At 37.8% G+C, this 22700-nt stretch overlaps 1 protein-coding gene and 1 pseudogene across 1 annotated transcript; one reads left to right on the plus strand and one right to left on the minus strand.

Moving 5' to 3' along the window:
- Nucleotides 1-402: 402 nt before the first annotated feature.
- LOC148579542 (uncharacterized) lies at nucleotides 403-1462 on the minus strand (annotated as a pseudogene).
- Nucleotides 1463-1586: 124 nt separating this feature from the next.
- On the plus strand, nucleotides 1587-2042 carry LOC148579543 (uncharacterized). The gene has a single exon (XM_088490563.1). The coding sequence runs from the start codon at nucleotides 1587-1589 to the stop codon at nucleotides 2040-2042; it is 456 nt and encodes a 151-aa protein (XP_088346689.1).
- The last annotated feature ends 20658 nt before the right edge of the window (nucleotides 2043-22700 follow it).

Here is a 22700-nt window from a genome sequence, read left to right on the forward strand (position 1 = left end):
ATATCGATTATGCATAATAAATACACAAATTTCAAATGATGTGGATATGAGAGACTTAAACCTCAAAATAGTTCCTGAAGTTGCACTCGAGCTTCGTAGTAGTCTTTGAACTTAAAAGTTACTCATATTCATCTTTGAAGTTGCACTTCGGGACTCAGACTCGTCCTTCCGGCACATTCTATCCATCTGGCACTACCGGAAAGCTGAGTTGGCCTCCTTCGTCACACGTTGGCAAAGAAACGGCTAGCTGACGTGACAAAGAAACTTTTCTGATTCAATTTGGTCCCTCAATAAGTTAAAAACCCTAATCCTCAATTTTGAAGAACCATCTCCACAGTGCTCACACTCTTCTCTTCTCTTTGGTTTTCTTCTCTTGTCTTCTCCAACTTCAAAGCCAGACAGTTATGGCCAGCGCGAGCAATCCACAATGAGTTCAGGAAGCTGCAGCATCCCATCTTTGAAGCTGGGGTACACCGAATTGTGGAAATTTTTTCTCACACGAATCCAGGCTGCATTGAGTTCCCGGATGGTCCCAATCCTATACTTTCTAAGGTGCAAGGATCTCCTCTTGATCTTGTTGTTGTTAATATCTGTGTAGAATATGTGTTGGTCTCTCATCAAGAGGGCCCTCCGCATAATCTAGAAGATGGACAGGGTCCTCTTTCTCTTTCTCATCATCATTTCCATCCACTGCTACCTTCACCTCTTCATTCTCTCTTTTCTTTTTTAGAAGTTTAGGTGCCGTCTCAAAATGAAAACCATGAACTTGAAGGAAGTTGCAGAGGCATTTTTCAAGCCTGGCTTCATCTTGACACAAGAGCTTGAGTGATTGGAAAGGAATTTGGTTGTCCAAGATAAGCAGATCCTGGTGCACCCTCACAAGCTTGTCAATGATAATCTTGAGCTCTTGCTCTGAATCAACTGAGCTCTCTGATTTTTTCCAGCAAGTGAAGTACACAGCATGCCTCCACTATGATATGATCTGTGTATACAGTAGGTGCATCATATAAGTTTTGTCACATAGGTTTTAGTAACCATCTTTTCATTCTGTTGTCATCACAGATTTCCCTAAATAAATCTTTCACGTTTAGATTAGTATCCTTAAGATACATTGCTGCCCATGCTTCCTTATACTGCTCTCCTTGTGTTGTTTTTGGATTAAACACACCAAGTAAAAACATCTGTGTCTTGTAATATTTATGAAACTCCGGGTTTTAATAATCATTATACTACAGTTGACCCATGGTCCACCTTCAGACTAAAATCTATCACTACCACAATGCTTTTATTTATTCAAGTACCAGTTATCTGTTTATATAATTTGGGTATTAGAAGTAGATTTCCATGTTGGACTTAAAAGTTTCCCGTGTATTATGTAGGTGATTGATAAAGTGGTTCCTGCATTAGTTGACCTTGCCGAAATTACAACTCTTAGCGACCACAAAAAGCTTGGTGATTCCATTGTTAGTGTTCTTCAGGACTACATCCAGTCACAGGGGTCAGGAAGAAGCTCAATTAGTGGTCGCACTAGTGAACAAATTAAGAACCTATTAAATTCAAAGCAAAGGTTAAAATGGAAAAATAATATGCCCAAGGAAGATCTACATATTAAGCAGGCTGCAGCTCTGGTGGTCAAGCTTGAAGGAAATTCTCTGTTCTCATCTGGAAATATTTCTGGAGCTGCATTAAAATACTCAGAAGCATTGTCATTGTGTCCAATGAGATTCAAGAAGGAGAGAGTTGTTCTATATAGTAATCGAGTTCAATGCCATCTTTTACTACAACAACCTTTGGCTGCCATCAATGATGCTACCCGTACACTATGCCTTCATAAACCTCTCAACCATCATGCCAAAAGTCTTTGGAGAATAGCACAAGCTTATGACATGCTTGGGATAGCAAAAGAGAGTTTATTGAATGTCATTCTATTTATTAATGAATGCTCTCAATCAAATGATCCTGATCTCTTACAGAGACAAAATAAAGTTCCAGATTATGAAACAGATGGATGCTGCTTGGTTATTTCGAGAGGCACCTATTAAGAATGGGGGTGTCCATCGTGGGTTATTCGAGCTCCCAGTTGCGTTGCTCACGCTGGCCATAACCGTCTGGCTTTGAAGTTGGAGAAGACAAGAGAAGAAAACCGAAGAGAAGAGAAAAGTGTGAGTATTGTGGAGATGGTTCTTCAAAATTGAGGATTAGGGTTTTTAACTTGAATTGAGGGACCAAATTGAATCAGAAAAGTTTCTCTGCCACGTCAGCTAGCCGTTTCTTTGCCAACGTGTCATGAAGGAGGCCAACTCAGCTTTCCGGTAGCGCCAGATGGACGGAATGTGCTGGAAAGATGAGTCTGAGTCCCGGAGTGTAACTTCAAGGATGAATATGAGTAACTTTTAAGTTCAGGGACTACTATGAGGCTCAAGTGCAACTTCAGGGACCACTTTGAGGCTTAACTCACATCTGAGATAAGTAAGATTTGGAATTGAACAGATTTCGATTGCACTTGTAATGTGTAATTTAGACTATATAAGATATGGAGATATCAATTGATTGAACGGGATGTGACACATTATCGAGGTACTGAATTTTTGGGATTGGTGTTATATTTTTTGAGCTTATTTTAGAAAAAAAATATTTTTTATTGTCACAGCTCAAAATGAGTCAAGAATGGCGTTCAGAAAAATAGTATCCTAGCAAGCCTAACAGATTCAAATATAAGATAAATAAGAAGGTTACAAATAATTTTAATAAATTTACCGTTTTTAATAAATTTACAGTTTTTAGAATGAATAATTACATATTTTTAAACAAAAGATAAAATAAATAAATATGGATGGATCCTGCCAGTGACATATGGAGCAGACAACGTCTAAGAACTTCACAAAGAATAGGTATCCATTGCATATCATTACTCTTGAATAGAAAGACTCACATAATCAAGTATTTATTTCTGAAAAATATTTTAAAAAAAAACAAAGTAAGTTTTGCAACCTAATGACAAAACAATATATCTATAATTCACATAAGACCATATAAATATTATTATAAAAATCATTTTAGTTAGAAAATAATAATTTATATGAATAAATGAATCAATAAGAAAGTTCTCATACAGAAATCAAATCAAAAGTTCACACTTAGATGGCTCCATCTCTATGGGTAGCCCTTTCCTCTTGTGTGTCTTAACAGAATAACAAATCCAAACGTGTGGCCTACATGTTAGGCTAGCGACGCCCCTGCTAGTTGAGGTCTAAGTTAGATGCATCTAAGTTAATGTCATAACTGCCGTTAACTACGGTTTTCTAATACGAGCCTCCCAAACCAATTAAAAACATAAAATTTCAAATATAACAAATTCTCCAGTCTTTCAAATATATGAGGTATCAAATCAAATCAAATAATATTTTCTCATCCAAATTTTTCTCAATCTTAAGGCATTTCAAATATTTTTCACAATTTCAAAATAAGTGAGGACCAACAAATACTTCAATGCTTCAAAAAGTATATATTCGAGTAAAATCAAATGTTTGAAAATAATATAAAACTTCATCAAACATACATACTCTCATAAAACATATAATCTTATGTGCATATTAAAATGAGATTAAAAAGAATAAATATTTAGTTTTAATAAATCGATTATTCAAGCCAAATTAAAATCCTTTGATAGTAATTTTGATAATAATTTTTGTAAGTATAACCATAAGTTCAAAGTACCGTATATTAAAATAATTATAAACGCAAAGCAAAATAAGTATAAACGTAAAGCTTACTCACAACTTAGGCTTAGTTTGGTAAAGCTTTTACTTTTCAAAAGTAGCTTATAAAAGCTAACTTTTAAAAGATGGCTTTTTAAAAGTTTTAGCATTTATGTTTGGTAAATCAAATTAAAAATTGCTTTTAATAATCACAAGCAACAACAATTGCATTTGGTAAAATAGCTTTTAAAATTTAAAAATACTATAATAGACATAAATGCAAGCATTAAATTTGAAAGTTAGTTAACATATGAGGTTATATTAGACTTTTAAATTTTGAAAAGCACAAGCCAACTTTGAAAAGCTCTATCTTAGGTGCTTTCAAAAGTACCCCGATCTTTTAAAAGCTGCAAGCACAAGCACATGATCTTTTTTATTTACCAAACACAAAATGAGGAGCTTGAGCTTTTAAAAAGCACAAGCACCTCTTCGAAAAGCTTTACCAAACCAAGCCTTAGTCCCAAGGGACTGAAGATACTGAACTCGGAGTGGCAAATTCAAGGTGAGGAGGATTGAAGTAGAATAGAACGAATGATCGCAGAATTTGGACCGAAGGCACCGACAAGGTGGAGCTGGCGATAGTTTTGGGAATCCAAAACAAAGCAGGACTAAAATCGAATTAAAACAAAGACAAGGTAGATTAAATGGTAGCAGAATAGGATTTGAATGCTAGAGCAGAATCAGGAAAAAAAAGTTGGACTGGAATAGTGACAGAAACGGTTCAGCTCCAGCGGCACCAACAGCTCTGGCAGAAAGGACGATGGCTTGGTTCAGGTTCACCCGAACGGTGATGGCGAGCCTCAACGGCGGCGATGGCGACGGTAACAGTCGATGGTTCCTCCTCCTTCACGTTTCTCTCTCTCGCAAACTCCTCTCTCTTCGAAGCCCCAAATCTGCAATCGCGACGACGACGATGACAGCTCCGCTCGCCGACTACACGAGCGACGATGGTGAACAAAAACAGTGAGGACAAAGCCTTCCTCCTCTTCTCCATTGCACGCTTCCTTCTCCTCCGTGTCTCTCTCGTGAATGTGCTTGACCTCGTCCGTGAGTGGCCATTGGGTTTTCTGTCTACACCAAATAATTGATATCGAGGTGATCAGTCTCAATATCAAAAGCCTAGTGTTTCAATTATCCCAAACAGGCACTCACAAACAAGCATGCTATGCAATATCAAGTAGATAACCTAATAGCATCAAGGAAAAGACACACAGAGTATGCAATGAAGCACAATCAGTCCATCCCTCAGGCTCACGAGGACGAACCGCTCTGATACCACTAAATGTAACACTCTAATTAGCCTAAGCCTTACCTCATGCCGTAAATCAAAGGTTAATTAGAGATTACGACAGTTCTAAGGCTCGTACGTATAATATATAGAAAGAATTATTATAGTCTAGAAGCTTGATGAAGAGTATAGCTCAAAGATAGGATTTCAAAAGCGCAAAACGTACTCGCGAAGCTACTAGCTTAAGGTACAAGAATCAGATACAAGATAAGAATGGATAAGTATATAATATCATAAGAAACTAGCCACGGCTCACGGAATTTAATCCGGCTAGCTATATGCAGACCAAGAAGAAGTCAGACAGTAAAAACAGCTTATACAAATTTTGTTCTCTCAAATACAAGCCTCTAGGCAAATCCAAAAATACAAGAGTGAGAGATATATAAATAAAATAAATAAAAAAACTTCAAGAGTAACAGATCCTCCGTTGATGTCACCATCCAAAGCAACTCACCGAGGTGGGTTGCGACCTGCATCTGAAAAACACAACAGAAATATGGTATGAGAACCGGAGGTTCTCAGTATGGTAACAGTGCCCAATGATGTAGGATATAAGACCATGGGACGCCAAAGGCAATCCTAGACTCCATATCCATCACAAGAATCCAACTTAAAGCATTCTAAGACCATAAAGCATAATTTACATCAATCTTATCATAGATAAACAGGGTACTCTATCTTAAAGGATTTCTATTCTAACCAAACACCGCTGTCCCACAGCCTTCACCAACCTATCCTCCATGCGATCCCATCACCACCGCCTTCCGAACCTCCTCAATCCCAGTAGAATACACAATTAATAGCAATGCAAGTAAAACACAAGTATAAGCATATAAGGCAAATAGTTCAAGTAAGCAAATAGGCATGTTATTCAATTAGGCATACAATTACAGGTCGGAAAAGCATACCAACAGATAGAAAATGCTCATAATGAATGCCTGCCCTATTGACTGTGATATCACATTGTTGGTTCAACTGCCAACCCAACACATCTCCATGGAGATGTCGTCCTTTGGAATCATCATTGGGAACCCCCGAGATATAGTGCTCGGATCACTATCTAGGATTTTGCGCCTGTATGCTCTAGAGATCCGAAGGGATGCGAGCGGGATACTATTGCCACTGACCTCACATCTCAACGCAAGCGGGATGAACCACCGCCCTTACGCCACCGCCGCTACCTCGACAGGCGGGATCCAACCGCCGTCCCTGCCGGGCGCATAGCGTCTCATAATCTCAATATACAAATGATATATCAGTGGTTTTCAGAAAATATTTTCAGTATGCCATGGATCCATCATCTCATTCCGAGTCCTCAACTCATCTCAACCACTGTCAATCTAGCATCTCCATTCCTCTTTCTCACTCCACCAAACCCAGCCCTAGTACACCAGAAACCTAAACCTCCGTTTTCTAGTTTTTCATAATAATCATCAACTAAAACCCTTAGCTTATTTCCCATATTCCCATACTCAAAATTTAGCCCAAAAGCCCTAAAATGGTGTTATAAAAGCTTACAACCTTGTTGAGAAGGTGAAATATTTGAAAACAAAGTTTAAATTTGTGAAACAAGGCGTATGCGTACGCACAGAGGTGAGCGCACACGCCCAGGAAGATTTTAAAAGTGTGCGTACGCACAGGGGTGAGCGTACACACAGGTACCAAAATTTATAAGCTCTGTGTGCTCACACAAGATGTGCTAGCGCCCCCAACAGACTAGCCTTCCAAACGTGTGCGTGCGCATAGGGTTTTGCGTACGCACAGGTTGTAATTCTTCGTTGGTGTCTGCACGCACAAGTTGTGCTAACGCTGCGAGCAGGGAGCCTTTTCCTTCGTGTGCATGCGCACAGATCTGTGCGTCCGCACAGATTAAGATTTTCGCAGGGTTGTGCGTGCGCACATATCAGCGAATCATAAAATTTTACAACTTCGTCAAATTTTAGATTTTTAACACCAACTTTGAATGATCATTACTTCCTCTACAAAATTCCAAATTTTGCAAACTTTATATCAAATTAAAGGGTTTTCAATAAGCTTTAATTCTAAACAATTTTCAACCAATTTTGAAAGCCAAGGCAAAGTTATGATCTGACAAATTTCACTAAAAACTAACTTTTACCCAAAATCACAACTTTCACAATTCCTTTGTAAAACACAACCAAAACCAAACCAACTCATTCCAAACTCTATTTTTCATCAAAATTAACCCTCTATATCATAATACACCAAACTTACCACATTTTCCTTCACCTTTCTTCATCCACAACCTCAACATCAATATATCACATACATCAAACCTTATTAACAATTTTCCAACTACATTACCAATTCATCAACATCAATGTCATATATATCAACACAATTCACCTCTCAACTTCACAACTCATTCATCCTCATCATGTCATTATCAATCATCATAATCAAACTCAACAACTATCAATTCATCATAAATCAAAGTACAACAACATTCAACACTCATCAATCACTTTTAATTCAAACCTATCCTATGGGTCACTAGCCTAAGTGTCCATGAATATTATATACTACATAGAGAAAACCGAAACCATACCTTGGCCGATTCCCTATATGAACCAAAACTCCAAAATGGCACAAGTTGAGTTCTCCACCACAAGCAAGCCACCAATCAACTCCAACAAACACCAACAAGCTCCAAACTCACAATAATCAAACTATATATGCATAAACCATCACAAATCAATCTAGGGTTCCATATAAACATAATATCACAAAGGTTTAATGTCTCTTACCTTTTCCAACAGCTTTGATAGCCAAAATTCAATGCTAAGCAAGGATTAGATCAAACCTAAACATCCAAAATCATAAAAACTCATTTAACCCAAAGCCCTAATAAACCGAAAATTTTGAGGAGAAGAATTGGGAAGATTTCGAGCTTTTCTTACCAGTTTCTTATATGGATTTTGTAGAGCTATTCACAAGGAACGCATAGTGATGAACGGATTTTTGCTAGTAAAGAATTCACAATAAATTCTCGTTGCTAGTATAGTTTCTAAACCAACAAAGAATCCTTTCATACAAAAATTTGGTTGTCACTAAAGCAAACCCAATAAAAATAAACCGAAGTATTCAAACCTCGGGTCGTCTCTCAAGGAATTTCAGGGAGGTGTAGTTATTATTAGTTGTGGAAAAGTATCTTTTTGGGTTTTTTTAATAGGAAACAGGGAAAGTAAATTGCAGAGAAAATAAAATAACAACAATAAAAAGCCTTGACTAGGAGAAGATTAATCGGAAGTTCTATTCTTGTTGGATTTTCTAAGATTAATAGTAATAGGTTGTTGTTTCTACTTAGTTAACCCTTACCGAATAAAGGAAAGTCAAGTAATTAAGCCAACTTCTATTCACAAGTCCTAATCCTCTCCCTTGGGAAGGATTAGCGTTATCAACTAGAGAGCCAGCCAACAACTTCTAATTACCAATTAACTCTTGAGTATTCCAACTCAAGGGTCTCCTACTAAATATTAATCAACTCCAAAGCCAAGTTGGAAGTCTACTCCATTGACATGGATGCCAATTTCACATACACATACAAGGGGTAGAAAGAAGGCATAATAATTGGAATTGAATTGAGATAATCAAGCAAATAAAGAAATGAAATAGAAAAATACTCTTTATATTAATAAATTAACAAGAGAAGAAGATAAACTAAAGTAATAGAATAAATAAAAGTATAAGAAAACTAAATTAAAGGAACATTGAACCTGGATTTGAGAAGAAATTGAATGAAGAAATCCTAAATCCTAAAACCTAGAGAGGAGAGAGCCTCTCTATCTAGAAAACTACATCTAAAACCTAAATTGGGAATAATGAGAAGTGTCCCCTCATTCCTCCACTCTGTAGCCTCTAATCTTTGTTTTCTGGGCTGAGAACTGGGTCAAAAATAGCCCAAAAATCGCTGGGGGCGAATTCTGATACGCTGAATTTTCGCAGATGCACGTGTGCGCGTAATGCATACGTGCGTGTTACCTATCTTCAGGGAAACTATGAAAATTATATATCATTTCGAAGCCCCGTATGTTAGCTTTCCAACGCAACTAAAACCACCTCATTTGGACCTCTGTAGCTCAAGTTATGGTCGAATTAGTACGAAGAGGTCAGTCTGGACAACTTAGCAATTCCTTCAGTTTCTTGTATTCCTTCCACTTTGCACGCTTCCTTTTCCATCCTCTAAGCTATTCCTGCCCTATAAACCTTAAAAACACTTAACACACATATCACGACATCGAATGGTAATAAGAAGGGATTAAACATAGCAAATTTAAAGCCAAGAAAGCATATTTTCAATCATAGCACAAAGTTAGGAAGGAAAATGTAAAACATGCGAATTATATGAATAAGTGTGAGTTTAGTGGATAAAATCCACTCAATTAAGTACAAAATGTACCACGAAATAGTGGTGCATCACATAGCTGCTGATGGCACGCAAATCGGAGCACCGTAGCTCGAGATATCGCAAGTTAAAGTGATGGGTGAATAGTGTTTTCTTCTTCCTCTTCTCCCCTTTCAAGTTTTGATGTGTGTGTGTGTTTCTGAGATGAGGATTCATTAATGAACCCTTATATATGTTAGACTTGGCCCCAACTTGGGCCCGATCCAACCCGTTAGCGTTTTTAGCCCGTTCGACCCAACTTTGGGCCAAACCTTTAAAATTAACGCCCGGTTTTCGACTTCTAATATTTTTCTAAGGTTGTTGATAAACCCAAATTTTGTGGTTTATCTTGTGCTTAATTTGGGGGATTTTATCACCTTTTCCCACATTTATTCAATGAAATAGCATGGTTTTGTAATTCTCCCTTGAATTGTGCTTAAGTGTAAAAACATGCTTTTTAGGCCCTTAAATTGGTGATTTTAATTCACTTTAATTCCATTCAATGCCTTGATGTGTTTGTTGAGTGATTTCAGGTTCATAAAGCAAGTATTAGATGGAAGAAGTGAGGAGAAAAGCATGCAAAGTGGGAGAACTCATAAAGAAATGAAGGAACTGCAAAGCTGTCAAGCCTGACCTCTTCGCACTCAATCGACCATAACTTGAGCTACAAAGGTCCAAATGAGGCGGTTTCAGTTGCGGTAGAAAGCTAACATCCGGGGCTTCAATGATATAAAATTTGCCATATTTGCCTGATGTCTAGGGATGTGCACGCGCACTGTACGCGTGCGCACTGATTGGTGCACGTGATTTACTAAAAGCAACTCGTGGCCAGCAATTTGTAGAACATTCTGGGCCCAATCCAACTCATTTCTAATGCTATTTCATGCATAATTCAAACTTGGGCAAGGGAGAGTAATTGTTTGAATTTTTTGCATCATGTAGCTTAGTTTCTAGAGAGAGAAGCCCCATTTTCTCTCTAGAATTAGGGTTCCTAGGATTAATTGCATCATAGATCCATGTTTAATTCCTTACTTTCATCTTGTTTCTTCTACATTTTCATACTCTAGTGATGTAATCTTCTTGTTCCCTCTTGTTAATTTTACTTTTTATGCCTCTTTGTTTAGGATTGATGAACACTTGTTGGATTTGGATTTTCTATTAATGTAATTGATGTTTGATGTCTTTTATTGTGAATTTGAGTTGTTGATCATGTCTCCTTGCAATTTGTAGTTGGTAGATTTTACTATTTCTTGTCATTTATTATGCTTTCCTTTTATGCCTTCCAAGTGTTTGACAAAATGCTTGGTTGGATGTTAGAGTAGATTTTGAGCATTATTGGCTTGAAAAGAGTAATTAGGCAATCTTGAGTCATGAAAACCCAACCTATGTTGGTGATATAGAGTTGTTAGTTAATATGATTTCCATTGACTCTAATCTCTTGCTAATCCAATTAGTGAGTTGATTAGGACATTTGGATTGAGATTAGCTAGTCTTGTTAGACTTTCTCTCATGGAAGATAACCTATATCTTCTTCCATCATCGGGGATGACGTAATAAGATAAATTCTTGTTAATTATTATTATTAGTGACTAGGATGGAAAGCTTATGATCTCAATCCTTGCCATGAATGTCTCTCTTTAATAATTGTTTCTCTTTATTACTTGTCCTCTTTAATTGCTTGTTTGATTTACTTTTCGTGCCATTTACTTTTCTTTCCCTTTTATAAACAAAACCCCTTTGCCCTTTCATAGCCAATAATTGACCATTTCATTGCAATTCCTTGTGAGACGACCTGGAGTCTCAATACTTCGGTTAATTCTTATTGGGGTTTGTATTTGTGACAAAACCGAAATTTAATTTAATTTGAGGATTGTCTATTGGTTTGGACTATACTAACAACGGAATTATTTTGTGGAATTTCGAACCGATATAAATCCTTGCAATCAGTTGTCGACTGTTTTCACTTTTTCTCGCACAGTACCGGGCAGACTTGAACCGGTTCAACCGGTTCAACTGCCGATTTGCGGTTTTCATAGTTTTTCGTAGAAAATACATTTTCTGACTCTGAAATACCTACTGAGTCCAAAAATCATATTTAAATCCCAAATTATCATCCTAACTTTCCGAAATTTAATTTGGGCATTTAAATGATTTTATTCGTGAAAAATCCGGTTCTTACATTCTCCCCTCCTTAAAAAGATTTTCGCCCTCGAAAATCCGATTCACGCGATGTAATAGATATATATTACATATTCTCCACGAAGCATCCTACTTTCAATGTTACCAACCCAACAAGTTGCCAAAGCATCTCGTTCTCCAATTCCCAAGTGTGTTCTTCGACTCCAGCTCTTTTCCAAACAACCTTAACCAATGAAACTTCCTTCCCTCACAGCTTCTTTACATTGGTGTCGTCGATTCTCACTAATGTCACTTGGAATGTCAAGTTCTCTCTCAACTCGACCGACTCAGGCTCTAACACATGAGTCGCATCCGACGTGTACTTACGGAGTTGTGACACGTGGAATACATCATGTAGGTTAGATAGGTGAGGTGACAAGGCTACTTGATACGCCACCGGCCCGAATTGCCTTAGAATCTCAAACGGCCCTATATACCTCGGATTCAACTTCTTGGTCTTAATCGTTCTTCCAATCCTAGTCATCGGTGTTACCCACGGAAATACATATTCTCCCACTTCAAACTCTAACGGTTTCCTTCTCTGATCTGCATAACTCTTCTGTCAACTCTAAGCAGTCAGGATTCTTGCACGAATCTTCTTAATATTCTCAATAGTCTCTGCTATCAAATCTGGGCCCAAAACACATGCTTCACCAGGTTCATACCAACAAAGTGGAGATTGGCACTTCCGTCCATACAAGGCTTCATACGGAGCCATCCCTATGCTCGCATGAAAGCTATTGGTGTACGCAAACATCCACCAATGGCATGTGTCGGTCCCAACTTCCGGGTTTATTCAATACACACGCTCTGAGCTTATCCTCCAACGTCTGAATAGTCCCTTCCGACTGTCCATCTGTTTGCGGATGATATGCGGTACTGAAACACAGATTCGTACCGAAAGCTCTTTGGAAAGCTCCCCAAAATCTTGAAGTGAATCGGGGATCACGATCCGACACTATGCTCGACGGCACACCATGCAACCTTACTATTTCCTTTATATACAACCTCTCTAATACCTCCATAGAACAGTTTACTCGAATAGGCAGAAAATGAGCGGATTTGGTTAAGTGATCCACGATCATCCAAACCGCATCAAATCCCGACCTAGTCCTAGGTAAACCGGTCACAAGGTCCATCGCAATTCCTTCCCACTTCCATTGATGAATTTCAAGAGACTGTAGCATCCCCGACGGTTTTTGATGCTCTACCTTTACCTTCTGACACGTCAAACACTTGGATACCGTTGAAGCTACATCACCTTTCATCCCAGACCATTAGAATATCTTCTTCAAGTCTTAATACATCTTCGTGCTTCCTGGATGAATAGAAAACCCACTGATGTGAGACTCTGACAATAAGTCTTGCCTCAAACCCCCGACATCCGGTATGCAAATTCTCCCCTTATATCTCCACAACCCTTCATCATCCTTGGTGTATTCTCCAAGCCTCTGCTCACCAACTAGTTGGAACAATTGCTGAAGCTTCTGTTCATCTTGTTGAGCCTTTTGAATCTCCGTCTTAAATGTATTTGAAATCTGCAACTGATTCAAACAAGCTCTTCTGGTGACTTCACCAATATCCAACTTAAGATCCACAAACTTATCCACTAACTCCTCCTCCTTGATCCTCATCCAAGCAATTGTCAAGGACCTTCGACTCAATGCGTCTACTACCACGTTCCGGTGTTGCATCAACACGCAACCCAAATCCTTCAGAGAAGCATCATAGTACATTTCGAATGGTCTATGCGGTTCTGGCAAGATTAAAACAGGTGCTGAAGTTAACTTCTGCTTCAAAGTCTGAAAACTCTCTCGCCTTCTGCTGCGTCACTCTGATTATCGTTGTTAAGACTCCGAGATTTTTTCTTAAACCAAATACCGATTTTGTAATATTTTTCAAAACCTTTAAAACAAGTTCAATCTAAATAAGTCCATTGTTAAAACCTTATCAAAAGGGTTAAAAACTTTTTATTTGTAAATCAATCATTTTGAAGTACGAATTTTCCTATATTCATTAGAATCCTTGAATCAGAACCTTTCAATTTGAATCCCTTTTGTTAAGTTAAAAAAAATTACAACCAAAGTCACAAGTTAACAAAATCTTAGGACTCACTTTTCCTTTTTAAATTGTATCATTTGATCAAAAGTTCCAGTCCTAGTTTCAAAACCAAATTATTTAACCAAAGTTCCAAACCAGATTTGAAAATCATTCTAAACCTTAAAACCGCAAAAATCATAGTTTAAAAACCGCAAAGGCATTAGTTAATACTTCCATTGCCACTAGTGCTAAACCACACCATCATCCATACAGGGTACCGACAAGACTTCTAGTCATGCCTGGTAACCATTCTGGCACGTCCACTCTGATCGTTCATCATCACAAGTCTGAAATCCTCGGCTACTGCCACGAGAATCATTCTTTTCCCCATGGTTTACTCCCAACACAAATCTAATCCCTTGTAATCCTAACGGCGACCTTGCAGAGATAGAACTAGGCTACCCTTATATCCAAGCAATTTAATACTCAAGCATACACTTACCTCTCGTCGGAGGATCCGACCCCGTCGCATCACGTGTATCCAAGGTACACACACGGCCTGACTGTTGATTCTGACCCTCATCTCGGTTCCTCCTGTGGCGACAATACTTAGATATATGTCCAGGCTTCCCACAAGTATAGCATCGACCATTTCCTTTCACTTGATGAAACTGGGCTTTGTTGTCCCTTCTAGAGTTCTCTTGACCTTGCAGATGCTGAGGAGTATGTCCATCTTTCTTGAAGTTCTGTCCCCTTGGTCCAAGGTAATCATTGCGTTCCCTACTACTGTTTCCTCCATGGGTGTCTCTTGACGAGACTACTGTCTTTGCATGTTCTTTAACAATCCTCACCTTGTCCACCAATTCAGAGAGCCTCCTAATCTCCAATGGAGCCACAACACGCCGGATATCTTCCCTCAGCCTTACTTCGTATTTGACGCATTTCCATCCCTCATAAGACTCAGGAGTACCCTAACTTATCTTTGAGAACCTACAGAATTCCTCAAATTTACTGGTGTATTCAGCTATAGTCATGGACACTTGCTTCAGCTGTAAGAACTCCAACTCTCTGGCCTCCTTTATTGACTCAAGAAAATACTTCTTGTAGAAGGCTTCCTCGAATAACGCCCAAGTAATGTTCATGTTCTGTTGGTGTAGTAGTCGGCACTCTCCTTGCCACCATTGCTGACTTCTCCCACTAGTTGATAAGCCGCATGCTCCACGAACTGGTCATACGATACATGTTGAGTTAGCAATGCACGCTCCACAGCTTGGAACCAGTTGTTTGCTTTAGTATGGTGTGTTGAACCATTGAAAACCGGCGGGTCAGTTTTCTGGAAAGCAGCTAGAGTTCTCAGAACACCATCTAAGCTGTCTCCAGCACCTTCTCCATTTTCATTTCTGCTACCGGCCGGTTGGGCTAACCTCTGCACAGCTTGCAGAGTCGCAGCAGCATTCGCTTCCATGGTGTTCACCAGATTTGCCATCGCCGCTATGAACTCGGCATGGTTATCAGCCGGTTGCTAATTCCTACTCTCTCGTGAACGTGCTCGACCTCGTCCGTGAGTGGCCATTGGGTTTCCTGTCTACACCAAACAATCGATATCGAGGTGATCAGTCTCAATATCAAAAGCCTAGTGTTTCAATTATTCCAAACAGGCACTCACAAACAAGCATGCTATTCAATATCAAGTATATAACCTAATAGTATCAAGGAAAAGACACACAGAGTATGCAATGAAGCACAATCGGTCCATCCCTCAGGCTTACGAGGACGAACCGCTCTGATACCACTAAATGTAACACCCTAATTAGCCTAAGCCTTACCTCGCTCCCTAAAGCAAAGGTTAATCAGAGATTATGACAGTTCTAAGGCTCGTACATATAATATATAGAAAGAATTATTATAATCTAGAAGCGTGATGAAGAATATAGCTCAAAGACAGGATTTTAAAAGCGCAAAACGTACTCGCGAAGCTACTAGCTTAAGGCACAAGAATCAGATACAAGATAACAATGGATAAGTATATAATATCATAAGAAACTAGCCACGGCTCACGGAGTTTAAGCCGACTAGCTATATACAGACCAAGAAGGAGTCAGACAGTAAAAACAGCTTATACAAATTTTGTTCTCTCAAATACAAGCCTTTAGGCAAATCCAAAAATACAAGAGTGAGATATATATAAATAAAATAAATCAAAAAAACTTCAAGAGTAACAGATCCTCCGCTGGTGTCACCATCCAAAGCAACTCACCGAGGTGGGTTCCGACATGCATCTGAAAATACAACAGAAATATGGTATGAGAACCGGAGGTTCTCAGTATGGTAACAGTGCCCAGTGATGTAGGATATAAGACCCCGAGACGCCGAAGGCAATCCTAGACTCCATATCCATCACAAGAATCCAACATAAAGCATTCTAAGACCATAAAGCATAATTTACACCAATCTTATCATAGATAAACAGGGTACTCTATCTTAAAGGATTTCTATTCTAACCAAACACCGCTGTCCCACAGCCTTCACCAACCTATCCTCCATGTGATCCCATCGCCACTTCCTTCTGAACCTCCTCAATCCCAATAGAATACACAATTAATAGCAATGCAAGTAAAACACAAGTATAAGCATATAAGGCAAGTAGCTCAAGTAAGCAAATAGACATGTTATTCAATTAGGCATACAATTACAGGTCGGCAAAGCATACCAACAGATAGAAAATGCTCATGATGAATGCTTGCCCTATTGGCTATGATATCACATTGTCGGTTCAACTGCCAACCCGACACATCTCCATGGAGATGTCGCTCTTCAGAATCATCATTGGGAACCCCCAAGATACAGTGCTCGGATCACTATCCAGGATTTTGCGCCTGTACGCTCTAGAGATCCGAAGGGATGCGAGTTGGATACTATTGCCACCGATCTCACATCTCAACGCAAGCAGGACGAACCACTGCCCTTACGCCACCGTCGCTACCTCGACAGGCGGGATCCAACCGCCGTCCCTGCTGGGCGCATAGCGTCTCAAAATCTCAATATACAAATGATATATCAGTGGTTTTCAGAAAATATTTTCAGTATACCATGGATCCATCATCTCATTCCGAGTCCTCAACTCATCTCAACCAGTGTCAATCCAGCCTCTCCATTCCTCTTTCTTACTCCACCAAGCCCAGCCCTAGTACACCAGAAACCTAAACCTCCGTTTTCTAGTTTTTCATAATAATCATCAACTAAAACCCTTAGCTTATTTCCCATATTCCCATACTCAAAATTTAGCCCAAAAGCCCTAAAATAGTGTTATAAAAGCTTACAACCTTGTTGAGAAGGTGAAATATTTGAAAACAAAGTTTAAATTTGTGAAACAGGGCGTGTGCGTACGCACAGAGGTGAGCGCGCACACGCCCAGGAAGATTTTAAAAGTGTGCGTACGCACAGGGGTGAGTGTACGCACAGGTACCAAATTTTATAAGGTCTGTGTGCTCGCACAAGGTGTGCTAGCGCCCCAACAGACTGGCCTTCCCAACGTGTGTGTGCACACAGGGCTGTGCGTACGCACAGGTTGCAATTCTTCGTTGGTGTGTGCGCGCACAAGCTGTGCTAACGCTGCGAGCAGGGAGCCTTTCCCTTTGTGTGCGTGCGCACAGGTCTGTGTGTCCGCACAGATTAAGATTTTCACAGGATTGTGAGTGCGCACAAGGCTGTGCGTGCGCACATATCAGCAAATCATAAAATTCTACAACTTTGCCAAATTTTAGATTTTTAACACCAACTTTGAATGACCATAACTTCCTCTACAAAATTCCAAATTTTGCAAACTTTATATCAAATTAAAGGGTTTTCCATAAGCTTTAATTCTAAATAGTTTTCAACCAATTTTGAAAACCGAGGCAAAAGTTATATCAGACAAAGTTCACCAAAAACTAACTTTTACCCAAAATCACAACTTTCACAATTCCTTTGTAAAACACAACCAAAACCAAACCAACCCATTCCAAACTCCATTTTTCATCAAAATCAACCCTCTATATCATATTACACCAAGCTTACCACATTTTCCTTCACCTTTCCTCATCCACAACCTCAACATCAATATATCACATACATCAAACCTCATTAACAATTTTCCAACTACATTACCAATTCATCAACATCAATGTCATATATGTCAACACAATTCACCTGTCAACTTCACAACTCATTCATCCTCATCATGTCATTATCAATCATCATAATCAAACTCAACAACCATCAATTCATCATAAATCAAAGTACAACAACATTCAGCACTCATCAACCACTTTTAATTCAAACCTATCCTATGGGTCACTAGCCTAAGTGTCCATGAATATTATATACTACATAGAGAAACAGAAACCATACCTTGGCCAATTTTCTATATGAACCAAAACTCCAAAATTGCACAAGTTGAGTTCTCCACCAAAAGCAAGCCACCAATGCAACTCCAACAAACACCAACAAGCCCCAAACTCACAATAATCAAACTATATATGCATAAACCATCACAAATCAACCTAGGGTTCCATATAAACATAATATGACAAATGTTTAATGTCTCTTACCTTTTCCAACAGATTTGATAGCCAAAATCCAATGCTAAGCAAGGATCAGAACAAACCTAAACATCCAAAATCATAAAAATTCATTTAACCCAAAGCCCTAATAAACCCAAAATTTTGAGGAGAAGAACTGGGAAGATTTCGAGCTTTTCTTACCAGTTTTTTATATGGGTTTTGTAGAGCTCTTCACAAGGAACGCATAGCCGCTGACGGAACGCAAATCGGAGCACCGTAGCTCGAGATATCGTAAGTTAAAGTGATGGGTGAATAGTATTTTCTTCTTCCTCTTCTCCCTTTTCAAGTTCTGATGTGTGTGTGCGCGTTTATGAGATGAGGGTTCAATAATGAACCCTTATATATGTTGGACTTGGCCCAACTTGGGCCCCGTCCAACCCGTTATCAATTTTAGCCCGTTCGGCCCAACTTTGGACCAAACCTTTAAAATTAACGCCCGGTTTTTTACTTCTAATATTTTTCTAAGGTTTTCAACTGTTTTCATTTTTTCTCACACAGTAACGGGTAGACTTGAATCGGTTCAACGGTTCAACTGCCGGTTTGTAGTTTTTTACGATTTTTTGCAGAAAATACATTTTCTGACTCTGAAAAACCTACTGAGTTAAAAAATCATATTTAAATCCCCAAATTCTCATCCTAACTTTTCGAAATTTAATTTGGACATTTAAATTATTTTATTCGTAAAAAATCCAGTTCTTACATGTCACATCTCGTTCAGTCAGTTGATGTCTCTGTATCTTCATAGTCCTAATTATACATTACAGGTGAAATCGAAATTTGGTCAATTTCAAATCTTACTTATCTCAGATGCACATTGTCTAAAATTTGTGCATTTATTATGTATAATCGATGTATTTGAAAATTATATATTTTGATAAATAAATATTTATTTTATTTATATAAAACATTCTAAATTTTAATGTGTATGCATTTTCTATAATATACATTATTTTGATATTAGTATTTTGTGATAATCATTCCATGAACTCTTTTTATTTTGCTAAAACATAATTAGTTAATAATAATCTTATTTTAACATAAATATCAAAAGTATTTGCTATAAGAATAATATTATTTTTTTATTTTTTTCTAAAGTTACTTCCATTTATTTTTTCATCCTTTTCAGGGTGAAATGAAAAATCAGCACTTTTAATAAAAAAAAATTGATTAGTACTAATTTAAATGTAAAATAAATAAAATTATTAGTTTCAAAAATAGACCATGTTTCAAGAAGACTAATGACTAAGAGTGTAATCGGTTCGTTTTGGTTCAAATTTGTTCAAAAATATTATTTTCAGCATTTAATGCAACAACAACAAATTGTGAAGCATACTATAAGTTTATGAAACAACAACAAATTAATCCAGCAACAAGAACATCTAATAATGTGTAACAAATTGTGAAAAAACCAAAGATCAGGGAGACAAAACCAGTCTTGAAAATTAATCAAAGAGAAAATGCAATTAGGATTCAAGTGGCCGGGCAGTGGCTAAGTAGGAAAAAAACCTCTGTAACCACCAAATTTTTTTATTTTGGTTATATAAGTTAATATTCATAATTGGAATCTTAATTGATATAATATAAAGAAGTAAAAATTCAACAAATTAAATCAAGTGGATTTATAATTAAAATTGTGATGAGAAGTATATATACAAAGAGGCAAGTGAAGTCAAGTATAGTCAACGATGATATATATTGGTAGCAAGCTTCTTCAATTCATTGTTGTTACTTCATTGATTCCTCTTCTCATTATCAGAGCTTTTAATGAAAATAGGGATAAATAAGAATGGTAGTTGAAAACTTTAAATCTAAAACACATACAGTATCGTATGGTTGTGATTGTGTGGATCATATTGGTCATACAAACAGCAACAGTAACATATTTCAAAATTCAAACAGACCAGCAACAAGAACATCTAATAACTTACAACAAATTGTGAAAAAACCAAGTTACTAATCTCAGAAGATGACATTGTGAGTTGCAGGAGAAGGATCGGACTAAGGGTTTGCTTGGCGACGAAGAGGGACTACTCGGAAACGGAGAAGAATGGTTCAGACGGAGATAGATGACGGCTAGACGATGGCGTGAAGACTACGGATAAACGATGGTGCTCTCAGCTCTCTGCAACGCCTGCGATGGAGATTGACGATGTCCTTTACGGTGACTAGACGACGGCGCTCTCAGCTCTCTGGCTCTCTCTGGCTCTCATTCTCTCAGAGTCTCAGGCATGGAGGAGAAAGATGGAAGTGAGTTTACTGATGGATTGTGTTATGGGGTTGTGGCTGCGCTAAGTGCTAAGTTAGGGATTTGGAGGTTTCGTTATCAGGTTAAAGGGAAAACTTGTAAAAACAAGCATTTCTGAACCTATTTCTTGATTCGGTTCGGTTTTCTCTGAGCTAACCAAAAACCGAACCGAACTGATCGGTTTAATTAAAAAAATTGGTTTTTTCAGTTTTTCATTTGATTGTTGTAAATTTTGGTTCGATTTTGTGGTAAATTTTGGTCCGGTTTGGTAACTTACACCCTACTAATGACAGTTATGAAGTCACGGTCTAATATAAAAAATTTAGTAATTTGTTAATAGAGACCCCCACATTAGTTTTCACGTAGTGCTCCAAAGAACCACAAATTAAAATATTCATAAATCTATATCATTTGTATATTTACGGTAACACTCTCCAAAAAATATTGGTATTACACAATAAAATAGATGTATATAAATTATTTGCACTGTTATTATGATATCATTACAAAACACAGTATGTGATTTAATTTCATCTTTTTTTTTTAATTTTAATCCTGCAAAACGCATGTTGCAATTAGCATTTTAATATTTTTTTTAACATGCAACCTAGAAAACACAGGTCAAGTTTTACCCTTTTCATTTTTTTTCATTTCAAACTTCACAAAACGTACCTGCGTTTTGTAATATTAATATTTTTTATTATAAAACCTGCAAAACACAGGTTGCGCTTTGTAAATGCAGGTTGCATTTTGATTAAATAAAATATTTTAACCTGAGAGTCTTTCCTATAAATATCATTACTATTTATCTCTCTTTTGTACTTGTAATTTTTTTTTGAGACAATTAATATTGGATGAGGTGAGATTGAGGCTATGGAAGTATTATAAATTTGTGAATGTATTATAATGGTGAGATCTTACTAAACACACACAAGAGAATGACTTTTATTTGTGAATGTTCTTTTTTATTTGCTATTCCATGCACCATGAGTTTTGTATAATTGCGAAATGGTCTTTGTGAGAATATACAAAGTCACATTTCAAAGAGAGTGAGCAATACAAAAGATGTTCTATATTCATCAACAAACCCGATTTCATGTGCCGATGATGGAGTTGAACATTGGGTTTGAACAACATTTGGGGCTGGACGCGATTGGCAAGGAGGTGAATATGGATGAACTCGGAGATATAGATTAGGAAGAAGATAACAATGACAGTGAAATAAAATTCAAAGCCAACTACCAAGTCGATGACAAAGACGAGGCAGGTAACCTAGAGGTGCAAAATGAAGTAGATGCAGTTGTCAAGCAGCACCTCTTTGGTGTTTCGTCTTTTATGCGAACCCTAGATCTCGTAGCCATACATGCTCCAAAATTTCCTGAGTATGCAAATTTGGGTATGTTATGTTTATTAATTAAGGTTACCATTACCATTTCTTTATTTAGCCTTGACCGACTAACGGTGGTTCACATTTAATAGGTGAAGGCAATGTTGCGGTGGAAGATGGTGAGTTTAATATCAGAATGGAATTTGGTTCTAGAGAGTCGATGATCTCTTCAATCAAAAGTTACACTATCTCTATAGGAGTTGATTACATAGTGTATGAGTTAGAGCTGTAGACATTCTATGCAAAATGCAAGGGATATGGTATAGGATGCGATTGGCTTATCCGATCTAGCTTGATCCAGAAGAAAGGTTGTTGGGAGATTAGGAGATTCAATGGCAAACACGCGTGCATCGTGGGACGATTTCACAGGATCATGCTAAGTTGGACTCAGACACGATTGCAGATGCTATCAAGCCATTGGTTGAAGTAGACCCATCGATAAAGGTAAAATCTATTATTGCAGAAGTTCAATCCAGGTTCAACTGCGTTGTAAGTTATCGCAAGGCTTGGTTAGCAAAGCAAAAGTCCATTTCAAAAGTTTTTTGTGATTGAGTAGTTTCTTACCAAACTCTACTAGTGTAGTTAAAATTAAAACAATATGCGCTAAGATGCCAAGGTCTCGTGTTCAAATAAAAACTCTACTTGTTTGACATGAGAGTGAGGAGGTGAATGGTGTCAAAGTTTTCCATCGAGTGTTTTGGAGCTTCTATCCATGTATTACAGTATTTAGACACTACAAGTCATTAGTGCAGGTTGATGGCACACACCTTTATAGAAAATATAAAGGTGCACTTTTAG

Source organism: Arachis ipaensis, chromosome B10 (assembly GCF_059453495.1).
Source record: "Arachis ipaensis isolate K30076 ecotype BB chromosome B10, ASM5945349v1, whole genome shotgun sequence".
NCBI classification, from domain to species: Eukaryota; Viridiplantae; Streptophyta; class Magnoliopsida; order Fabales; family Fabaceae; genus Arachis; species Arachis ipaensis.

Excerpts from the sequence above, each read along its gene's own strand:
- LOC148579543 (XM_088490563.1), top strand. The coding sequence starts at position 1,587 with ATGCCCAAGGAAGATCTACATATTAAGCAGGCTGCAGCTCTGGTGGTC.